The 24,575-nt window shown below is 46.9% G+C and overlaps 1 protein-coding gene across 1 annotated transcript; it reads right to left on the bottom strand.

Moving 5' to 3' along the window:
- Positions 1-440: 440 nt before the first annotated feature.
- On the bottom strand, positions 441-2,026 carry LOC103637592 (putative B3 domain-containing protein Os10g0537100). The gene has a single exon (XM_008659751.2). The coding sequence runs from the start codon at positions 1,565-1,567 to the stop codon at positions 746-748; it is 822 nt and encodes a 273-aa protein (XP_008657973.1). The 5' UTR covers positions 1,568-2,026; the 3' UTR covers positions 441-745.
- Between the last annotated feature and the right edge of the window lie 22,549 nt (positions 2,027-24,575).

Here is a 24,575-nt window from a genome sequence, read left to right on the forward strand (position 1 = left end):
ATTTAATGTTTAACTGAGCCAGCAGGATCTCTGTTGGTTCTTGTAAACATCAGAATTGCAGGAAGCGCTGCAGCATGCATCAATGAGCAACGGAAGCAGAAGCGAATCAGAATATCAGATGTGGCAGCAGGGAAAGAATTGCACAACAACCAAGAGCCAAGATGAGGATACAGTAGCAGTGTAGAGATACCCATGAAAAGCATCTGATGTTAAGGAGAAAGACTAGGGTCTGATTCTGATCTGACCTGATTCCAGTCATCCAATAACTGCCTCTGCTACGGTGCTACCTTGCTTTGGGGGGAGAGCCTTGCGAAGTTGCCCGGAGGCTGGGGCCACATAGTGCTTCAAGAAAAACTAAAAAATTTAAATGACCCAAACAGTAAGATGTGCACACAGTAGTGGGGGACGAACTGATATCGTATGCAGAGAGGATGGTGCGGTCCTTAAATAATTACTGGACTTGGTCAGAGATGATTCAGAATATGTACAATTACAATAAGCAAAATATCATATTCTCGGAACAAAGATCAAATTAAGAAAGAGAAGAAACACACATCAGTTAACGAAAGCACAAGTGAGCTAATATGAGCAAGATATCATCAAGAAATACCAATCCATCAACAATTACACATGCAGATGCACTACTGGAGCTATATACCACCTGCTCCAACCACTTAATCAGTTCGCGCGTCAGTTCCTCGGCCCAATTTCTCCCCTTTTTTATGTTGCTAGCTGTTGCTTGTGTTCAAAGTCCAAGATCCAAAGAACGCACATCCTTGCCTCCCGTGGAGGAGGATGTTGACGACGATGGCGAGGGCAGCTGCAGAAGCGTCGACGGCGTCCGGGTGGCTGTGGCACCGTCTTCGGCGTCCGGCGGGCAGTCGAGGTTCACCCCGAACAGGCGGACGCGCTTCGACCTCGTCGCCTCCTCCACCGCGGATGCGGCGACGCGCACGGGCACCGACGTGAGCACTACGGCGGCCGGCACCTGCGGCCGCAGGAACAGCACGTGCCGGCTTGGCGCCGGAGCGGAGGCGCCGTAGCCCTGCCACGGGCAGATGGGCACCGACGGGAGCGGCAGGAGGCGCTGCGCAGACGCCAGCGGCGGCTGCAGGAACGCGAGCTCGTGGCGGCGGCGGCGGAAATCGATGAAGAAGCGGCCGCGCGTGGCGCCCGCGCCGCGCGCGAACAATACCGTGTCCCCGGCACCGAGGCGCTTCTCTTTCACGAAGCGGCTCCATCCCTTGGTCATCACGTAGCTCTGGCTGCTGTTCCAGTACGAGTAGCGGAAGCGCCACGCCTTCCCCGCCCGGTCCTCGAAGCTGAGCACCAGCCCCGCCTTCCCGCCGCCCGCCGACGCCGATGCCGACGCCGCGGCGGCCGAGGCGTCCAGCGCGGGGAAGTAGCGCTCGGCGTGCTGCTTCGGGATGACCAGGCGATTGAGCTTCCCCACGTCGCTCGGGGTGACCACTTTCTCGAACATGTGCTCCTTCTCCAGCCACGCCACGCCGCCGCGAGGCCTCTCGGAATCCTCGAAGACACGGGCATGCGCGGGCCTGAACTCCATGGGGCTCCCCGCTCCGCTCACGCGTCTCGAGCGAGCTCCGGCTGGTGCTATAGCTAGCTGTTGACTTTTGACTAGCACGCTACTTCAGGGAGGGATCTGGTGGTATGTAACAGTACTAAATCCCACAACTATTCTTAGGATGGGGGTGTTTAGGGTTAGATTAGCTCAATATTATATGGTGGATCTGACGAACTTGCATAGGATAGCAGGCGATTGGCTAGCTGCTGGATAAAGAGTGCTATCTGTTCTTGTAACAGGACAGGACTGGTGATCAAAAGATACTCCTATATAGGGAAGAAAATTAACGGGATCTAGCTAGCTTGGGAGAGGTGCGTGGTTGTTGGCTTGTTGGTGGTGTGTGTGTGTGGTTTGCAGTTGTGAGATATTCAGCAAAGGTACGGTGTTGTGGCTGTAGATCAGTAGGCATCAGCGTAGATGAGACATGGAGGGGGGAAGGTTGGGAACAGCAGTACAAAGCAGCCTAGCTTGCTTTGTTGAGGACAATGAAGACTAGCTAGAGGTCGACGTGAGACAGGTGGGGCCCACGTGCGGCGAATAATAGGGCTTGAGGTATGCATGTCACTCTCAGCTCAGCTTATTGGGATCCTCTCTCTAGCTAGATCCTCCATGGATGGATGGACGGATATGATGGAGACATGATCTAGCGGCTGCAGTGATTCAGCAATTGCCTGTCGTTGACACTTGACAGCATGAATGTGAGATGCAGGAATGGGAAAACAAATCTTCTCCTGGATTGTAGGTCGTGGCAGAATAATGGGCAATACTCTCTCTCTTTCTCTCTCTCTCTGTCTGTCTCTCTCGTTTTTCATTAATGTTTTGATTTATATTCTTATCCACTGATCATGAGAGATTAGGCGCTAAGTTCTGCATTGCCCAGCTCCCCACCAGGTGTGCTACCAGGAAGAAGAAGCAATTAACTGCAGCAGGTTCCACTCGCTCTGGCCCGTAGTGATGTACATCTTATAGCAGCTGGTAGCTTGGCACAAATAATGATGTGCAGCTAGTACAATGGTGGTGTTCGATCGCCTGTGTGGCAGTGTGGCCTGCGCGGCGAGGACAACCGAAATTGCACACATGCATATGGCATATGCTCATTTTTTTTTAACATTTCTTCTAAATTTGAGCCGTACTACTCATTTAGAAAATAGGTTTAAAAGAAAGGCTCAGTAACGCTAAAGTTCCCAATCCGGTACATGCTCGCTGGTATGACTAATACTAACAATTATTGAGTGATTTTTCCAACCAGGTCTAGAACTCCCATAGAAGGAACTTGCCTCATCCACGAAGGTGGGTGCACACGGTGCAAATCTATGTGGAACTTGCTACGTCAAACAAATGTAATTGTTTGCCACCGACCTCTTTTGCAAGATCACAGGGTTCACCACTATCGACACTTCTCTACACGATGAGGATGTCCTCGCCTAACAAATGTAATTGTTTGCCACCGACCTCTTTTGCAAGATCACAGGGTTCGCCACTATCGACACTTCTCTACACCATGAGGATGTCCTCGCCTATCTGCTAGTGGGGGCTCTCGACCGACTATGACCTATTTGAGGCTCGCTAACCCCAACACTTTGGCTGGTTCACTATTTGGGCAAAGGAAACGGTTATATCTAGTCCACTATTTGGGCAAAGGAAAGGGTTAGGTCCCTTGATTCTATTGGCCTTGGGGTCACACCTCTTTATCTTTGTAGTGTCATTACCTATTATGTAAATGTTTGATGATGCGTCCTCTAATCTTGGTCGTGTAGTTCTTTGCCATGTAAATTATCCTTCTATAAATTTGTATATGTACATGAGTACAACCCTAAATATCTACTAATATAAAACACGAGTTTCTCTATTCATGTGTCGCCCCTCCCCTTCTAGCTTTCTGCAAAAATAAAGGATTTGAACCCTAGTTGTTGGCTCCACATTCACAACCACCTAGCAATAGTACACATATTTTTGTGTTTTTTATTTTGTACTCAAGCATAATATATGTATTTTATGAAAACAGGAAAAAAGATAAAACTGGTTTGTATCAAGCCTAGCATATCGTGTTGCACCTATGACCTAGATCTGGGTATAGAACGGTGATCGAGCTAGCTGGCACGGGCCTGATGGACAATGGGTTGGGCCATGCTCGGGCCGGGCTAAGATGTGTCGAGCCACGTGCCACCTAGCAGACCCAACACATTTGGACATGCATGTATACTCGTACACCAGTGATGCGCCCGCGCAGGCAGGCAGCGGCGTAATCCAGACGATGGTTCATGTAGATAGGGCTACCAGGTGTCCACGCAGTAGAGTTGCCTAGTCATCGATTGAGATACATGGGTTTTCGATTTGGTAAGTTTGGGATTAGTTAGGTTCGATTCAAGATTATGGTTATTTGATTGAGAATGGGAGAGGCACTAGTACTGTAGGCACCCATCATGGCGTCGCCGCCCGTAACGCATGTTGGGCATGAAGTCACGAGGACGTGAGCAGGACCCCGCCACCACCATACTTGTAAGTCGCTCGGGACTTTCGGGTGCATATTGTAAAGGTTTGAAACATATTTGAATAACTATTCTGTTTAAACAAGAGTTTATTTCCTAATAAGGCCGAACTTGCTTAGAGATGGCTCCTGATTCTATTTCCCTTCTCCTTGGCGCACCCCCTCACCTCCCACCACCGGATTCCACCCAGGGTCAAGCAGCCACCCGCCCTCCCGTGTCGTCTGCCCTACCGGTTCCCACATCCATTGCACCAGTTGGTTCCTCTCCCTCCTTGTCTCAGTTAGCTAGGTCTCTGAAAGTCACCTAGAGGGGGGTGAATAGGCGGAAACTAAAAAATTACAAACTTAAAGCACAACTACAAGCCGGGGTTAGCGTTAGAAATAAAACCGAGTCCAAAAGAGAGGGCGAAAACAAATCAACCAAGGAAATAGAGCGAATGACACGGTGATTTGTTTTACCGAGGTTTGGTTCTTGCAAACCTACTCCCTGTTGAGGTGGTCACAAAGACCGGGTCTCTTTCAACCCTTTCCCTCTCTCAAACGGTCACTTAGACCAAGTGAACTTTTCTCCTCAATCAAATGGGTCACTAAGACCCCTACAAGGACCACCACAACTTGGTGTCTCTTGCTTTGATTACAAGTGTCTTGAGAACAAGAATGGGGAAGAAGAAAAGCGATCCAAGCGACAAGAACTCAAATGAACACGAAAATCTCTCTCTCACTAGTCACTAAGTGTTTGGAGTGATTTTGGACTTGGAGAGGATTTGATCTCTTGTTTGTGTCTTGGAGTGAAGTCTAGAGCTCTTGTATTGAATGCAATATGCTGGAAACTTGGATGCATTGAATAGAGGTGGTTGCAGGGTATTTATAGCCCCAACCACCAAAATAGTCGTTGGGGAGCGCTGCTCTCGATGGGCGCACCAGACAGTCCAATGCGCCACCGGACACTGTCCGGTGCGCTAGCCACGTCACCCAACCATTAGGGTTCTGAAGGTTTTGACCGTTGGAGCTCTGACAGCCTGGGCCACCGGACGGTCCGGTGTCGCACCGGGCAATTACTGTTCACTGTCCGGTGCGCCTTTTGGCGCTGCTCTGACTCGGCGCGAACTGTCCACGCACAGTTCACTTATCAGCCAACCGTTGAAGTCGACCGTTGCGCTTGGGAGTCGTTGCTCCACTGTCGCATCGGACAGTCCAGTGACCCACCGGACAGTCCGGTGAATTATAGCGGAGCGCAGCCTCAGAAACCCGAAGGTGAAGAGTTTGAAGTCGATCCACCCTGGTGCACCGGACAGTCCAGTGCGCCAGACCAGGGTTCTCTTCGGTTTCTTTTGCTCCTTCCTTTTGAACCCTAACTTTAATCTTTTTATTGGTTTGTGCTGAACCTTTGGCACCTTTAGAACATGTAATCTAGAGCAAACTAGTTAGTCCAATTATTTGTATTGGGCAATTCAACCACCAAAATATTTATAGGAAAAGGTTTGACCCTATTTCCCTTTCAATCTCCCCCTTTTTGGTGATTGATGCCAACACAAACCAACGCAAATATATAAGTGCAGAATTGAACTAGTTTGCATAAGGTAAGTGCAAAGGTTGCTTGGAATTAAACCAATTTATACTTTCATTAGATATGCATGGATTGCTTTCTTTCTTTTAACATTTTGGACCACATTTACACCACTTGTTTTGTTTTTGCAAATTCTTCTGGAAAATCTTTTCAAATTATTTTTGCAAATAGTCAAAGGTATATGAATAAGATTGCAAAAAGCATTTTCAAGATTTGAAATTTTCTCCCCCTGTTTCAAATGCTTTTCCTTTGACTTAAACAAAACTCCCCCTGGATGAAATTCTCCTCTTAGTGTTCAAGAGGGTTTTACCAATTGAAAGAAGATTAACTATACCAATTTGAAAAATACTAACCAATTGAAAAATCCTCTTTTAAATATTTCATCATAGGATACTAATTGAAAACTTCATTTTAAACTTTGAAATTGGTGGTGGTGCGGTCCTTTTGCTTTGGGCTATATTTCTCCCCCTTTGGCATTAATCGCTAAAACGGAGTCTTTTGAGAGCCCTTTTTTACTTTCTCCCCAATGGTACAAGTAAATATGAGTGAAGATTATACCAAAGTGGAGAGCGGTGCAGAGTGATGGCGAAGGGTAAACAATACCGATAGAGTGGAGTGGAAGCCTTATCTTCGCCGAAGACTCCATTTCCCTTTCAATCTATGACTTAATAGAAATTCACTTTGAAAACTCATTAGTCATAGGCATAAAAGAGATATGATCAAAGGTACATAAATGTGCTATGTGTGCAAAGTATCAATCAAAGTTCCGAGAATCAAGAATGTTTAGCTCATTCCTAAGTTTGGTAAAGGTTTTCTCATCTAATGGTTTGGTAAAGATATCGACTAGTTGTTCTTTGATGCTAACATAAGCAATCTCGATATCCCTCAAAAAGTGATACCGAATGGCTATGTGCTTTGTGCGGCTGTGTTCAATGGGATTATCCGCCATGCGGATTGCACTCTCATTATCACATAGGAGAGGGACTTTGCTAAATTTGTAGCCATAGTCCCTGAGGGTTTGCCTCATCCAAAGCAATTGCGTGCAACAATGGCCTGCGGCAATATACTCGGCTTCGGCGGTAGAAAGAGCTACTAAATTTTGTTTCTTTGAAGCCAAAGACACCAAGGATCTTCCCAAGAACTGACAAGTCCCTAATGTGATTTTTCTATCAATTTTACACCCTGCCCAATCAACATCAGAATAACCTATTAAATCAAAGGTGGATCCCTTGGGGTACCAAAGACCAAACTTAGGTGTATGAACTAAATATCTCAAGATTCTTTTCACGACCCTAAGGTGAACTTACTTAGGATCGGCTTGGAATCTTGCACACATGCATACGGAAAGCATAATATCCGGTCAAGATGCACATAAATAGAGTAGAGATCCTATCATTTACCGGTATACCTTTTGATTTACGGATTTACCTCCCGTGTCGAGGTCGAGATGCCCATTGGTTCCCATGGGTGTCTTGATGGGCTTGGCATCCTTCATTCCAAACTTGGTAAGAATATCTTGTATGTACTTTGTTTGACTGATGAAGGTGCCCTCTTGGAGTTGCTTTACTTGAAATCTATCTTCAAAGCCGGGAGGTTGCTCAACATAGACCTCTTCTTGATTGGTCCATTGAGGAAGGCACTTTTCACATCCATTTGATAGAGCTTAAAGCCATGGTAAGTAGCATAGGCAAGTAATATACGAATTGACTCAAACCTAGCTACGGGTGCATAGGTTTCACCAAAATCCAAACCTTCGACTTGTGAATATCCCTTGGCTACAAGTCGGGCTTTGTTCCTTGTCACCACACCATGCTCATCTTGCTTGTTGCGGAAAACCTACTTGGTTCCTACAACATTTTGGTTAGGATGTGGAACAAGATGCAGTAGCTCATTCCTCGTGAAGTTGTTGAGCTCCTCTTGCATTGCCAACACCCAATCTGAATCTCTTAATGCATCTTCCACCCTGTATGGCTCAATAGAAGACACAAAATAGTAATGTTCACAAAAATGAGCGACACGAGATCGAGTTGTTACCCCCTTATGAATATCGTCGAGGATGGAGTTCACGGGGTGATCTCTTTAAATCGCTTGGTGGACTCTTGGGTGAGGCGGTCTTTGACCCTATACTTCTTGATCATCTTCTTTGTCTTTATCATGGTCATCTCCCCCTTGATCATTGCTCTCCTCTTGAGGTGGCTCATCTTCTTGATCATCTTCTTCATTGTCTTGAGCATGATCCTCATCTTGGGTTGGTGGAGATGCTTGCATGGAAGATGATGGTTGATCTTGTGCTTGTGGTGGCTCTTCGGATTCCTTAGGACACACATCCCCAATGGACATGTTCCTTAGCGCGACGCACGGATCCTCTTCATCATCTAGCTGATCAAGATTAACTTGCTCCACTTGGGAGCCATTAGTCTCATCAAACACAATGTCACAAGAAACCTCAACTAATCCAGTGGATTTGTTGAAGACTCTATATGCCCTTGTGTTTGAGTCATAACCAAGTAAAAAACCTTCTACAGCCTTAGGAGCAAATTTAGATTTTCTACCTCTTTTAACAAGAATAAAACATTTGCTACCAAAGACTCTAAAATACAAAACATTGGGCTTTTTACCGGTGAGGAGTTCATAAGATGTCTTCTTGAGGATTCGGTGAAGGTAGAGCCGGTTGATGGAGTAGCAAACAATGTTAATTGTTTTCGTCCAAAACCGGTCCGGAGTCTTGTACTCATCAAGCATGGTCCTCGCCATGTCAAGTAGAGTTCTATTCTTCCTCTCCACTACACCATTTTGTTGAGGTGTGTAGGGAGAAGAGAACTCATGCTTGATGCCCTCATCCTCAAGAAAGCCTTCTATTTGAGAGTTCTTGAACTCCGTCCCGTTGTCGCTTCTTATTTTCTTGATACTTAATCCGAACGCATTTTGAGCTCATCTCAAGAATCCCTTTAAGGTCTTTTGGGTTTGTGATTTTTCCTGCAAAAAGAACACCCAAGTGAAGCGAGAATAATCATCCACAATTACAAGAAAATACTTACTCCCGCCGATGCTTATCTAACCGATCGGGCCGAATAGATCCATGTGGAGTAGCTCAAGCGGCCTGTCGGTCATCATGATGTTCTTATGTGGATGGTGTGTACCAACTTGCTTCCCTGCTTGACATGCGCTACAAACCCTGTCTTTCTTAAAATGAACATTGGTTAGTCCCAAAATGTGTTCTCCCTTTAGAAGTTTGTGAAGATTCTTCATCCCAACATGGGCTGGTCGGCGATGCCACAGCCAACCCATGTTAGTCTTAGCAATTAAGCAAGTATCGAGTTTAGCTCTATTAAAATCAACTAAGTATAGCTGATCCTCTAAAACTCCCTTAAATGCTATTGAATCATCACTTCTTCTAAAGACAGTAACACCTATTTCCGTAAAAAGACAGTTGTAACCCATTTTGCATAATTGAGAAACAGAAAGCAAGTTATAATCTAAAGAATCTACAAGAAAAACATTGGAAATGGAATGGTCAGGAGATATAGCAATTTTACCAAGTCCTTTGACCAAACCTTGATTTCCATCCCCGATTGTGATAGCTCTTTAGGGATCGTCGTTTTTCTCATAGGAGGAGAACATCCTTTTCTCCCCTGTCATTTGGTTTGTGCATCCGCTATCAATGATCCAACTTGAGCCCCTGGATGCATAAACCTACAAAAGAAGTTTAGGCCTTGTTCTTAGGTACCCGAACGGTCTTAGGTCCTTTCACATTAGAAACAAGCACCTTTGGTACCCAAACACAAGTCTTGGAGCCCTTGTGTTTGCCCCAACATATTTGGCAACTACTTTGCCTGATTTGTTAGTTAAAACATAAGCAACATCAAAAGTCTTAAATGAAATGTTATGATCGATGCAACAGGAGATTTCTTTTTAGGCATTTTAACATGGGTAGAATGCCTAGAACTAGATGTCTCATTCTTATGCATAAAAGCATGATGAGTTCCAGAATGAGACTTCCTAGAATGAATTCTCCTAATTTTGTGCTCAGGATAACCAACAGGATATAAAATGTAACCCTTGTTATCCTGTGCCATGGGAGCCTTGCCCTTAACAAAATTAGACAATTTCTTGGGGGCATTAAGCTTGACATTGTCTCCCTGTTGGAAGCCAATGCCATCCTTAATGCCAGGGCGTCTCCCATTATAAAGCATGCTACGAGCAAATTTAAATTTTTCATTTTCTAGTTCATGCTCGGCAATTTTAGCATCTAGTTTAGCTATATGATGATTTTGTTGTTTAATTATAGCAATGTGATCATAGATAGCATCAACATTAATGTCTCTACATCTCATGCAAATAGAAACATGATCAACAGTGGATGTAGAGGGTTTGCAAGATTTTAATTCATAAATCTTAGGATGTAACATGGCATTCTCATTTCTAAGATTGGAAATAGAAACATTGCAAACATTTAAATCTTTAGCCTTAGAAATTAATTTTTCATTTTCATTTTTAAGGTTAGCAAGTGATTCGTTCAATTTATCAATCTTAGCAATTAAACAAGCATTATTATTTTTAAGATTGACAAGAGAATCATCACAAACATTTAACTTCTCAACCTTAGCAAGTAATTTGGCATTCTCATTTCTAATGTTAGAGATAGTGTCATGGCAAATGCTAAGCTCACTAGTTAACTTTTCACATTTCTCTATTTCCTGAGCATAAGCATTTTTTACCTTAACATGCTTTTTATTTTCCTTAATAAGGAATTCCTCTTGGCTATCCAAGAGTTCATCCTTCTCATGAATAGCACCTATCAATTCATTCAATTTTTTTGTTGCATGTTTAAGTTGGCAAAAAGAGCAAACAAATCATCCTCATCTTCACTAGAGCTACCCTCATCACTAGATGTTGTATATTTAGTGGAGGCTCTAGATTCTACCTTCTTCTTTTTGTCGTCCTTTGCCATGAGGCACTTGTGGCCGACGTTGGGGAAGAGGAGTCCTTTGGTGACGGCGATGTTGGCGGCGTGGTGGTGTTTTCGTCAGAATCCCATTCCCGACACACGTGGGCATCACCGTCCTTCTTCTTGTAGTATCTCTTCTTTTCCTTCCTCTTTCCCTTCTTGTCGTCGCCCCTGTCACTATCACTAGAAATAGGGCATTTTGCTATAAAGTGACCGGGCTTACCACACTTGTAGCACACCTTCTTGGAGCGGGGTTTGTAATCCTTCCCCCTCCTTTGCTTGAGGATTTGGCTGAAACTCTTGATGATGAGCGACATTTCCTCGTTGTCGAGTTTGGAGGTGTCGATGGGGAGCCTACTTGACGTAGACTCTTCTTTCTTCTCCTCCGTCGCTTTGAATGCGACGGGTTGCACCTCGGGTGTGGAGATGCCACCTTGCTCGACGATTTGTTTGGAGCCTTTGATCATTAATTCAAAGCTCACAAGCTTTCCTATCACTTCCTCGGGAGACATTAGCTTAAATCTAGGATCACCACGAATTAATTGAACTTGCGTAGGGTTACGAAAAACGAGTGATCTTAGAATAACCTTGACCATTTCATGGTCATCCCATTTTGTGCTCCCGAGGTTGCGCACTTGATTCACCAAGGTCTTGAGCCGGTTGTACATGGCTTGTGGCTCCTCCCCTTTGTTGAGGATGAATCGACCGAGCTCCCCCTCGATCGTCTCCCGCTTGGTGATCTTGGTCACCTCATCTCCCTCGTGCGCGATCTTGTGTACGTCACAAATTTCCTTGGCACTTTTCAACCCTTGCACCTTATTATACTCCTCTCAACATAGAGAGGAGTATAGTGGTGGCTTGGGAGTCAAAATGCTGGATTTGGGCGACCTCGTCCGAATCATATGCTTCATCCCCTACGGATGGTACCTGCGCTCCAAACTCAACAATATCCCAAATGCTAGCGTGGAGTGAGGTTAGGTGATGCCTCATTTTATCACTCCATATACAATAATCTTCACCGTCAAAAACCGGTGGTTTGCCTAATGGGACAGAAAGTAAAGGAGTGTGTTTTGAAATGCGAGGGTAGCGTAGGAGGATCTTACTAAACTTCTTGCGCTCATGGCGCTTAGAAGTGACGGATGGAGTGTCGGAGCCGGAGGTGGATGGCGACAAGGAATTAGTCTTGTAGTAGACCACCTTCTTCATCTTCTTTTTCTTATCGCCACTCCGATGCGACTTGGCATGTGAAGGGGATCCCTTCATCTTGTTGCCGGACTCCCCCGATGGAGCCTTCCTATGGCTTGTAGACTTGTCACCGCCGATCATGATCTCCTTCTTGGCGTGTTCTCCCGACATCACTTTGAGTGGTTAAACTCTAATGAAGTACTGAGCTTTGATACCAATTGAAAGTCGCCTAGAGGGGGTTGAATAGGCGGAAACTGAAAATTTACAAACTTAAAGCACAACTACAAGCCGGGTTAGCGTTAGAAATAAAACCGAGTCCGAAAGAGAGGGCGAAAACAAATCAACCAAGGAAATAGAGCGGATGACACAGTGATTTGTTTTACCGAGGTTCGGTTCTTGCAAACCTATTCCCCGTTGAGATGGTCACAAAGACCAGGTCTCTTTCAACCCTTTCCCTCTCTCAAACGGTCACTTAGACCGAGTGAGCTTTTCTCCTCAATCAAATGGGTCACCAAGACCCATACAAGGACCACCACAACTTGGTGTCTCTTGCTTTGATTACAAGTGTCTTGAGAACAAGAATGGGGAAGAAAAGCGATCCAAGCGACAAGAACTCAAATGAACACGAAAATCTCTCTCTCACTAGTCACTAAGTGTTTGGAGTGATTTTGGACTTGGAGAGGATTTGATCTCTTGTTTGTGTCTTGGAGTGAAGTCTAGAGCTCTTGTATTGAATGCAATATGCTGGAAACTTGGATGCATTGAATAGAGGTGGTTGGGGGTATTTATAGCCCCAACCACCAAAACAGCCGTTGAGGAGGGCTGCTGTCGATGGGCGCACCGAACAGTCCGGTGCGCCAGCCACGTCACCCAACCGTTAAGGTTCTGACGGTTTTTACCGTTGGAGCTCTGACAGCCTAGGCCACCGGACGATCCGGTGTCGCATCGGACAGTTACTGTTCACTGTCCAGTGCGCCTTCTATCGCTTCTCTGACTCTGCGCGAACTGTCCGCACACTTTTCACTTGTCAGCCGACCGTTGAAGTCGACCGTTGCGCTTGGGAGTCGTTGCTCCACTGTCGCACCGGACAGTCCGGTGACCCACCGGATAGTCCGGTGAATTATAGCGGAGCGCGGCCTTAGAAACCCGAAGGTGAAGAGTTTGAAGTCGATCCACCCTGGTGCACCGGACACTGTCCGGTGGTGCACCAGACACTGTCTGGTGGTGCAGTCCGGTGCGCCAGACCAGGGTTCTCTTCGGTTTCTTTTGCTCCTTTCTTTTGAACCCTAACTTTAATCTTTTTATTGGTTTGTGCTGAACCTTTGGCACTTGTAGAACATGTAATCTAGAGCAAACTAGTTAGTCCAATTATTTGTGTTGGGCAATTCAACCACCAAAATATTTATAGGAAAAGGTTTGACCCTATTTCCCTTTCAGTCTCCTTCCCCTTGTGGCCGCTCCAAGGCCTAGTGTTGACGTGATTCTATCCCTGCCTCTCCCGGTGGTTGACATATCCTGGTGGAAGTACATGGTGATCATGGAAATGGTGTTGGTGTTACTGCGGTGGCCCTTCGGTTGCTCCTGGGCTGATTTCCTTCCATGATGCCCTACTTTCGAAGAAGTCTACGTATGTTGTCTCTGTGAAGCCGGTCATAGGTCTAAAAGCCCCGATTGTAGTGTGGCTGTGTTCGGACGTTCTTCTGTCAGCTTTAGTGTGATGAGGTCCTGGCGCAAATGACTGACATGTGGTTGAAGGTAGACATGCGCGTCGCAAATGCTAGTTAGAGCATTTCCTTGTTGTCTATTCTCGGTGGACCTCTGAGGTAAGTGCTTCAATTGTTTGTCTACCTCCCATCATGCCGTTGTTTGTTGTCGAACGTTGCATTGTTTCTCTTCTTGCTTCTAGGGCATCGTGCTCTTGCTTACCCCAGCATGCTAGCTCGGCTCGGGACCAGCCTCGTATACCATTCTAGGACTGCCTAGAGCAGCTGCCTGCATGGTCAATTAGTGTGAAGGTTTCTCAACGCTGTTTGGTGTGAAGGAAGATCTCTACGTCGTCGTGCCCTTAGGAAATAAAGACAACAACTTCCCCACCTAGGATGTTACCATGACATATGTCTAATCCTGTTGCTAGCCCTAGCATAAAGTGGTGGTGGAGAGGTAGAAGAAGGAAACCTAGAGTCGTTGCTTCCCCAATTCTAGAGGCATCCTCTCCTACAGAAGAGGGGGGAGCAAAGTGTGTGATACTTGGTTTGCAAAGAAGAGAAGTTGGAGGTTATTCTTTTTGTTTTTTTCTCATTCGGGTGATGCGCTTTGGAGATTTGGAATTTGTGGAAAACATTCACTAGTATAAAAGTAGAATGGTTGGTCGGGAGCTGTCGTGCAAGCGAGTTGGGCCATGGATCTCAATCCGGCCCATTAGCCTTCACCTAACCCTAGCCGCCCCCTTTTTTCCCCCTTGGGATTGCAGCCGCCCCCTTCCCTCTCCCATCTTCTTCCTCATCAAACCCTTGCAGCCATCACCACCCAAAACCCTAGCCGCCCCCCCATTTCCCCCCCCCCTCCAAGGTGCAGCCCTCTCGCGTGGTTCTCCGTCGTGTGGCTGCGATCTCAATTGGAGTTTGAAGTGAGGAAGAAGGAAGGAGGGAGGGAAGAACCCAAGGTGAATTTGTGATTAACTTTTGTTGTTTTTATGCTGCAATCAATTTGATTATGTGTTTATCTATGCAAATTAGTAGAGGTGCTGTCCAGAAATTTTGTGAGTGGGCGAACAGCAGTAGTTCTAGTGATTTCTGGGAATTTCCGTGGGTTAATTAGTAGGAATCAGTGGGAAAATCATGTAGAGCTTTGTCATACCTTTCCAATGAGTACTTATGCGCTCAATTTGGAATTATATTTTAAAAGATATCGCTGTTTGAATCCGGGTATGTCGCTGCCCAAAAGAAAAAAACAGATTACAGGGTTTATATTGTGTACTGTTTTGGGCTAATTAGATATTGGAATTTAATTATAAATTGTATACAAAACTTGTGGGTAATTTTATGTAGATGCCTCTGGAGTTTTTGTTTGTTACCACTGCTGTCATAATTTTAAAGTTATGAAATTATTAAGCAGCGCCGCTGCAGTTTGGTGGGTGTGGGGAGAGTTGTTACCCGCAGCAGGGTTTGAGATTGTGCGTAGATGCGGCGTCGTTTATGAGCCTTATTATGTGAAATTTGTGCACTAAGTTGTGTGTCAAAAATAGGTGGTGGACTTCCGGATCGTACTTAGGGATTTGCCCAAACTTCCGGTAAAGGCAAGTAAAACAGTGATGGTTATTCTGTCTGTCGATTGAAGAGTCTTATACTTGATTATGTTTGTGCTATTTGTATTTGTATTCATATTCCTAATTGGGTACCATCGTTTGAAGATATTCATGTTTTATTGATTACATATGTTGAGGTTATGGTTTGATCATGTTACCCATGTGGTTTATTATGTGGAATGAGTGGAAGTATATGTCTAGCACATTTTATTTTGGGAAGAACTCATGTTTTTGACATGCATAATGCATTCATCATCCATTGCATGGAAGTTTCGTCGCGATCTTATGGTCCGACCGTACCGGTACAATGAGCATCATATGTTGCCCGAGAAGGGGTATGGTGCAGCTTCATATCCTTAGAGGTATGAAGGCAGAAGTCATTACTGCATCTGTAGCCATGTGCATTCATGGGAGAAGTGTGGAACCTATTATGTGGATGTGGATAGTGTGGATCTTTACATTGTGATTCATCTTGGCAGTAAGTAATTGGTTACTTGCTTACTTGTTGCAAATTAATATTCAAGAAAGAAGTTATGAACTACGTGGTTGTTTAAGCACGGCTGGTTTACATTGTCCAATTGTTGTTTGCTCTTTTTACTTGTTGAGATATGTCATCTCACTCTTGCATCGTCTGATGCAGGCACCTAATCTCTGCTTTGGGAAAGAGGGGATGTAGCAGCACGACCACTACACCTTTAAATAAGGGAACCACTGCTTAATAATGTTGTTAAACAGGGAGGGTCAAGTCTAGGGAATTATTATGTTCTAGCCTTTCATGGTAGTTCAGCAGATTTTGTGGTGGGCTGAGTTACCTATCTTTTATTTGGTCATGAATGTTCATTACTACTTTTGCATTTTGATTATACTACGTGAATTATCTTTCTTTTATACCCTGTATAAACTCTATGTTTCCCCTTGTTATGCTTCTTTCAAGGGAGGTGTTGCCGGATTTTGTAATACTTTCTTTCTCTATTTCTTTTCTTGTGTTGCATAAGTTTAGTGGGAAGGGTTACAGTTGGTATCAGAGCAAATAGGTTGTAGGTCCTAGCAAGTGGAATAAAAATAAATTGACACACTGCACATGTAGGATGGGTTTTTTGCTTTACTATTGATATGTTATGTTATTGTCTGTGCTAGGTTGACATTATCTGAAGAGATGCTATGCCAATCTTATTTACTTATTATTCTCACCCCTGTGGCTGCAGCTATGCCGCCTCGTAGGGCTCGGGGTAGTTCGCAAGTTCCTAGTGGGGACTCGATGAGTCCGGCGGCAATGTTAGCCGCGATGCAGGCCATGCAGCAGGAGTTGGCCATTCTGAGGCAAGCTATTCCTGTTGCCCCTGCGGGTGCTGCTCAGGGTGCTGGTGGTGGAGGAGTGCCCGGGGGTGCTGTCCCTGCGGGTGCTGCTCTAGGTGGCGAGGCCGAGGTGCCTCTTCTAGTCAGTGGTCTTTCTCTGATGCAGTGGATGGGCATGAAGTTGGATAATTTTGATGGCAGTGGTACTCCGGTCGAGGCGGCGGATTGGCTAACTTATGTGGAGGATAAGATGAATGTCTTTGAGATTGTGTATGGTGATCGTGTTCGCTTTGGCACACAACTGCTGAAGGGAGAGGCTCAAATTTGGTGGAGAGGCGTGCAGGCAGCGCACTCCTCCTCACCAGGAGTCCTGTCTTAGGATGTCTTCATCAGGCAGTTTGAAAGGAGGTTCTACCCGGTCACCTTCCTAGAGAAAATGAAGATTGATTTGCAGTCCTACAAGCAAGAGAAGAAGTCTGTCACAGAGTATGAAGTAGGCTTCAACAAGATGGTCCGCTTTGTCCCTCATGTGGCTTATAATGAGATGGAGAAGGCGAGCCAGTTCCGTCAGGGCCTGAAACCTTCTATCAGGCATGCCATGGGAGCCTTTCCGTTGGTGGACTTTCGTACTACAGTGGAGCACGCACTGGGTGTGGAGATGCAACACCAGTATACCATGGAGTCACAGAAGTCTTCGGGTGTTGATCAGCCTTGTGGCCAGGACGCGAGGAGGGGCAACACTGGAGGTCCAGCCCACAAGAGGGGCAAGTCTCAGCATCAGTGCCACCATCCCTACCGTGGCAAATCTTCTGACTCGGGTACTTCGAGAGGAAGTACTCAGAGGTTTCGGGCTATTCCTAAGCCCGAGCTGGGGCTGGTGTGTTTTCGTTGTGGTGATGCGCATCGCTGTGCAGAGTGCCAGTGGAATGGCAGGTGTTCAATCTGCAGTCAAGACCACAAGGATGTGGTGTGTAGGAGGAATCCCAATGGGAAGCTCAGATGGGAGCCAGTGACTTCCTCCTCTTCTCAGGGCACTGTCAACATGATGTCAAGCGCTGAGAAGCAATTTTCAGTTCCACTTCCTCCGCAGCTGTTTTATGTGCCTGGGACTTCTCAGTTCATGCCGATGCAGGGTTTTCCTCAGTATCTGGCTGCGCCTACTCCTGCACCGACTACTCCTATGCCATCTCAGTTTGGAGCTCCGCGTCTGCCTCACCCGGCGGCTTAGTGGGGTTCTTCTGTTAATTTCACTCCGGGAGCTTCCTCTTCTGCGGGTATTTCCAGAGCTTATGTGCTACTTGCTGCGAATGGCAGAGAGCAAGGAGACGTGGTGACAGGTACAATTTCAGTTGATTCGTTTGTGGCCCATGCTCTTTTTGACTCTAGCGCTAGCTATTCATTTGTTTCGTAGAATTTTGTGTCGCGGGCTGGTCTTTCGGTGCAGAGGTTGGGTCACCCAATTTTGGTTAGTTCTGCTAATGGCTCCATTAGTAGTTGTTCATTTTGTCAGGGGTGTTCTGTCATTCTCGCTGATGAGGTCTTTTCGGCCAATCTTGTTGTGATTTCCTTGGGGGCATTCGATGTTATCTTGGGTATGGATTGGTTATCTCAGTATCGTGCAGTTATATCCTGTTTTTGGAAGACAGTGTTATTGCAGGCGTCGTCGGGTAGGGAGGTGGTATTCTTGGGAAGTTCCCCAAAGTACACGTTATCCTTGTTGGCGCAATTGCTTCCGGATCGCCGGTCAAGGAAGTCGGGAATCTTTTTCTCCATGGTGGTGGAGGGTGAGGCTGTCTTGCGAGTGTAGGACATCCGTGTGGTGTGTGACTTTGCCGATGTGTTTCCGGCAGAGCTTCTAGGCATTCCTTCGGAACGCGATGCAGCTTTTGAGATCAAGATGATTCCGGGTATGCAGCCTATTCATAAGGCCCCGTATCGGATGGCCCCAAAGGAGCAGGTTGAATTGAAGCGGCAATTGGATGATCTGCTGGCTAAGGGTTTCATTAGGCCTAGCAGGTCTCCATGGGCTTCCCTAGTATTGTTTGTTGAGAAGAAGGATAAAAGCAAGAGGCTATGTGTGGATTATCGCGCATTGAATCAAGTGACAATCAAGAATAAATATCCGCTGCCCCGTATTGAGGTTCTCTTTGAACAGTTGAGGGGTGCCCAGGTGTTCTCCAAAATTGATTTGAACTCTGGTTATCATCAATTGAGGATTCGTGAGGAGGATATTGAGAAGACCGCTTTTTGCACCAGTTATGGGCATTATGAGTTCATAGTTATGTCTTTTGGCTTAACTAATGCCCCTGTTTCTTTTATTGAAGCAATGAATAGGATGTTGTATGAGTTCTTGGATGACTTTGTGGTCGTGTTCCTGGATGATATTCTGATTTATTCAAAGACTGAGGCTGAGCATGAGCAGCATCTCCGTCTCGTTCTGGGTGCCCTAAGGAAGAATCAATTCTATGGCAAGTTGAAGAAGTGTGCCTTTTGGCTATCCGAAGTGGCTTTCCTGGGGCATGTGATTAATCAGCAGGGCATTGCGGTTGATCCCAAGAATGTTGCGGCTGTGGTGGAGTGGAAGAGACCCTCTAGTGTCTTTGAAATCCAAAGTTTCTTGGGGCTCGCTGGATATTATCGGCGCTTCATACCAATATTTTCCAGCATTATTGCTAAGCCTTTGACTAGACTCTTGGAGAAGGGTGTTCACTTCGTCTGGTCCAGCGATTGCGAGGTCAGTTATCAGACATTGAAGAGCAAGTTGGTGGACGCCCCTATCCTTGCTTTGCCTAAGAGCGGTAAGCGTTTCACAGTTTATACGGATGTTCGCGAATTGGTATTGGCTGTGTGTTGATGCAGGAAGGCAGAGTGATTGCTTATGGCTCAAGGCAGTTGAGGAAGCATGAGGGGAATTATCCAACTCATGATCTTGAATTGGCCACGGTGGTTTTTGCTCTAAAGTCGTGGAGGCATTATCTTTATGGCGAGGCTTATGACATTTACACCAATCATAAAAGTCTCAAGTATATTTTCACTCAGAAGGAGCTGAATTTGAGGCAGCGTCGGTGGCTCGAATTGATTAAAGATTATGATTTGTCCATTCATTATCACCCGGGGAAGGCAAATGTGGTGGCTGATGCCCTTAGCAGGTCTGGGGTTCCAAAAGTGGCCTTGCCGTTGATCGCTGATCTGGACCGTTTGGGGATCGCTTTGTGCTATGTCGGCACCGCTAGTGAGGAGACTCGTATGCTTATTCAATCTTCCCTCATGGAGAGAGTGCGTGGAGCTCAGCAGCAGGATCGTTTATTGCAGGAAGCTCGAAAGAGGGTTGGCGATGGTAAACCCCGAGAGTTCTCCATTGATGAGAATGATTTGGTTCGTTTCAGGGGTCGCCTTTGTGTGCCTCAGAAATCAAAGGTGAAGATGGATATCTTCAGAGAAGCTCATAAAACACCTTACACCGTTCACCCTAGTGAAACCAGAATGTACCGAGATCTGAAGCAAAACTTCTGGTGGAAGCGGATGAAGGTTGACGTTTCTAAGTATGTGGCCGCTTGTGAAGTATGTCAGCGCATGAAGGCCGAGCACAAGAGGCCTGCAGGTTTGCTAAAGTCATTGAAAATTCTAGAGTGGAAGTGGGAGCATATCACCATGGATTTTGTGGTGGGCTTACCTCGTTCTCCTCGGGACAGGGATGCTATTTGGGTGGTAGTGGATCGCTTGACTAAATCTGCGCACTTTATTCCCATGAAGACCACCAATTCAGCTTTAGAATTGGTCCCCTTGTATATGAAGGAAGTAATCAGGCTCCACGGGGTACCTAAGTCCATTGTTTCTGATCGAGACTTCAAATTTGTATCCAAATTCTGGGAGAGTCTTCATAGTGCATTGGGCACCAAGCTTTCTCTTAGTGTCGTTTATCATCCTCAGACTGATGGTCAGTCAGAGCGAACGATCCAAACCTTGGAAGATATGTTGTGTTCTTGTGTTCTATCTTGGAAGGGTAGCTAGGAAGATCATCTTGCATTGGCAGAGTTTGCTTATAAAAACAGCTACCAGGCTAGCATCAAGATGGCACCGTTTGAGGCTTTATATGGCAGGCGGTGTATCTCACCTCTGTGCTGGGAGACTTTGGGAGAGAGATCCCTGGATGGTCCTGATTGGGTTCAGCAGACTTTTGAGAAGGTTCGGGAAATTCGTCAGAATATTTTGGCTGCTCAGAGCCATTAGAATAGTTATGCTGATGTGAGGAGGCGAGATTTGGAATTTGCAGTGGGTGACCAAGTCCTTCTCAGGGTATCACCCACTAAAGGAGTTGTTCGGTTCGGTGTCTCCGGAAAGCTTAGCCCGAGATATATTTGAAAGGGAAATGTGCCCTTGGGCCATTTCTAGTATATTTTGGTGATTAAGTGCTCAACACATATTGAGTGAGTAATTATGTACCAAATGATGAATGAAGTGCAAATCAACAAGGTAAGATTCTAGACTTAGTACATTGGTTTTTGTGTACTAATATATTTGTCTAAGTGCTAGAATCAGAGAAAAGAGAAAAAGGAATAGACTTGGCTGGAGCAGCCAAAACTCAGCGCAGTCTGGCACACCGGACTATCCGGTGGGGCACCGGACAGTGTCCGGTGCGCCAGGCTTGTTTCTGGCGAACTGGCCACTCTCGGGAATTTGTCGGCGGCGTACGGCTATATTTCACCGGACTGTCCGGTGGTGCACCGAACTGTCCGGTGAGCCAACGGCCGCCAGCACAACGGTCGGCCACCAAATCCGCGGGCGACGCGTGGCTCGCTCCAACGGTCGGCAGGAGGCACAGGACTGTCCGGTGCGCCAACGGCTACAACTCTGCAACGGTCGGCTGTGCCATTTTAGGAAGGCGATCTGCACCGGACCATGAACAGTACCTGTCCGGTGGTGCACCGGACTGTCCGATGTGCCACCCGACAGAAGGCAAGAATTGCCTTCCCAGATTACCTCCAACGGCTCCTAGCTGCCTTGGGGCTATAAAAGAGGCCCATAGGCGCATGGAGGAGATACCCAAGCATTCCTTGATCATTCCTAAGCACCAAGACTCCATTCTCGCGCATTCAATTCTTTGAGATAGTGACTTGAGCCCCATTTGAGTAGAGAACTCCTCGAGTTGTGTTGTGAGCTGAAGTTGTGGCTTTGTGTGCATGATTGTGCTCTTGTTTTGAGTCTTGTGTGTGTTGCTCTCCCTCCCTTACTTCTGTGCTTCTTTGTGATCATCAATTGTAAGGGCGAGAGGCTCCAAGTTGTGGAGATTCCTCGCAAACGGGAGAAAGTATAAGAAAGGAAAACACCGTGGTATTCTAGCTGATCATTGGATCACTTGAAAGGGGTTGAGTGCAACCCTCGTCCATTGGGACGCCACAACGTGGAGTAGGCAAGTGATATACTTGGCCGAACCACGGGATAAATCACCGTGTCTTTTGTGTTGCTTTTCTCTGTGATCATTGTGTTTCACAAAAGCTTGGTCCTTAGCCACTTGGTCCTATTGCACTAACTCTTAACCAAGTTTTGTGGCTACAAGTATTTGATTTTTACAGGATCACTTATTCACCCCCTCCCTCTAGGTGCTCTCAATTGGTATCAGAGCCATTCTCTTCATGCAAGGGACTAATCGCCCGAAGAGATGAATCCTAAGGGAAAGGGGATGGTGGTCAACGACAAGACAAAGGAGTCCATCGTCAACGAGCCAAGAGATGATAAGCCCTTGGACTTTGGCTCAAGTCATAAGAAAAGAGACGGGAAGAAGAAGAGGCGCATCAAGAAGATCGTCTACTACGACAGCGACGAGTCTTCTTCTTCCCCAAGAGACGACGATGACGAGAAAAAGAAACCGGTTAACTCAAACTTTTCTTTTGATTATTCTTGTATTCCGTTTAACTCCAATGCTCATTTACTTTCAATTCCACTTGGGAAACCTCCACACTTTGATGGAGAAGACTACTCATTTTTGTAACACCCTGAATTTGGGGGTATAAAATTTCTTTTCCAATATCCACCAAATTCAGGTGTTACCCTCTCTTTTCCTTGATCTTTCTTTTCTTTTCCCTAAATAGTGGGGAATTATTTTGTATTATATCTACGTGTAAGCCTAGTAAATTAAAACCCTATGAGTGCTTTGATTGTCGCATCATGCTGGCGTACACTTTCACTTTGTTTGATGAGTGATTCTATGGAGCATGGGTTTAATAAGGAATTCAATTTAACACCGTGAAGAAAATAGGAAAGAACAAAAGATAAAGAAAATGGAAAATAGAAAGGAACCCCCCCTTCTCTCTTGGGTCGGCTCTTTGGCAGGCCCAGCATCCCCCCTCCTTCCCCCTTTCCCCTTGGGCCGGCTGGCTCGGCGGCCCAGCCGCCCCCTCCCCCGCGCGGCCCAGCCGGCGGCCCAGCTCGCCCCTCCCCCGCGTGGCCCACCTGGCCCATCCCGCGCGCAGCAGCCCCACCCCCTTAACCCTAGGCCGCGCCCTCCCCTAGCTGCCGCCGCCACCCCCCTGGTGGGGCCCGCTCGTCAGCCCCACCCCCTTTCCCCTACCTCCTTCTCTCCCTCCCTGATCCCGCGCACATCCCTCTCTCTCTCCCTCGACGCCGCTCACCCTCGCCCTCCCTCTCCCCGCCCCTCCCTTCGGCTCGGCCGGACACGGCGGCCCCGGTGGCCCTGGCGGCCCGACGCGGGTGGCCTGGGCGCGGTTCCGGCGCGGGCGCGGCTCCAGCGCGAGCGCGCGGCCCCTGCGCGGGCGCGGCTCCGGCGCGAGCGCGAGGCACTTGCGTGGGCGCGGCTCCAGCGCGGCACCGGCTCGGCGGCCCGGCGCGGCCAGCTCGGCGCCCCCTTCAGTGCGGCCAAGAGGGCCGGCACAGTGCGCGACCGGCGTGGTACGCGGCCGGCGTGGCCAGCGCGTAGCGCGCAGCCGGCGCAGTGCGCGGCCGGCGTGGTGCGCGGCCGGCGTGGCCAGCGCGTGGCGCGCAGCCGGCGCGGTGCGTGGCCAGCCCGCTCGCGGCGCGTTCGCAGCAGCGGCCATGGCGCGGCAGCCTGCCCGACGTGGTGGCTCGCGGCCAGTGAGCGCAATGCGCGCGGCCTAGCTCCCAGCCCGCTGCCGAGCCCTCCCCTGCGCGCCTGTCCCGCGTGCCCGAGCGTCCGGTCCCCCGGCTCCCTAGCCCGTCGCGGTGTGCTCCCAGCGGGTCCTGGTCGGCACCCAACCGTCGTGATCGACCGAAAGACCACCTTCGTCGAACTCCTTCTGTCGTGTTGGTCCTCATGTGCGCAGTGGAGAACGAGAAGAAGAAGCAATCATCCTATTCGTGAGTGAGGTGGTTGTGGCCGCATGAGATCCTATCGTTTTGAATCGCGAACGAGTACGTATTCAATGTGCATGCATAGCAGATACATCTGATCCTGTTTTAATTGTGATAACTTCGTAATCATATCAAATGCACGTTAATAATAAGTATTTTGTCTAACTAGCGTATTGTTTGTTTATCTAATGGTTAATGAAATGACATTCTAATTTAAGTGTAGCTTTAACTCGTCCTTTTATAAATACCCATTAATATGATTACATCAATTCAAACGTTCATGAATCAATACTTGTTTAGTATAAGCACGACAGTTATTTAGTGGTTCCCGCGCTTCGCGTGTGCTGATTTACATGTCATTCGCGCGATGTCGCGCGTATGGATTCGCGTGTACTGTTCCGCACGTGGTGTCGTGCTGGGCCATGTGTTGTCTGCACGCTAAGTCGTGTGTATCCGTGTGTCGTTCGCGAGTGTCGCGCGTGCTCTCCGCACACGTTGTCGCTCGACGTTCGCGCGTATCACATGTTATTCGCGCGTGAGATTAAGCCGTTTGCTTATAATCACTCATGACAGTTAATTAACTATTTAATCGTCCACTATTAAACTAGTAAGTTAGTCATAACTATATAGTAGTTTTAATCTACATTTGATGTCAATTAATGTGATTGCGTCGAATTAAATGTTCTAACTAATACTTTGTAGCGTAAATATTATAACTTCTCGACCTTAGCTTCGACTATCGCGGTTCTTTTCCTCGCATAACCGTAAAAGCGCTATATATTTTATATTGCTCGTTTTTATAACATTTTGTATTGTATGGTGTAATGTTCTTATGTATATGTATATGTTTGTTTGCTTGTGCCTGTTCGTCTTCGC

The sequence above is a fragment of the Zea mays genome, chromosome 1 (assembly GCF_902167145.1).
Source record: "Zea mays cultivar B73 chromosome 1, Zm-B73-REFERENCE-NAM-5.0, whole genome shotgun sequence".
Classification (NCBI taxonomy): Eukaryota; Viridiplantae; Streptophyta; class Magnoliopsida; order Poales; family Poaceae; genus Zea; species Zea mays.

Coding starts and splice junctions, on each gene's coding strand:
- LOC103637592 (XM_008659751.2), bottom strand. CDS start 1,567: ATGGAGTTCAGGCCCGCGCATGCCCGTGTCTTCGAGGATTCCGAGAGG.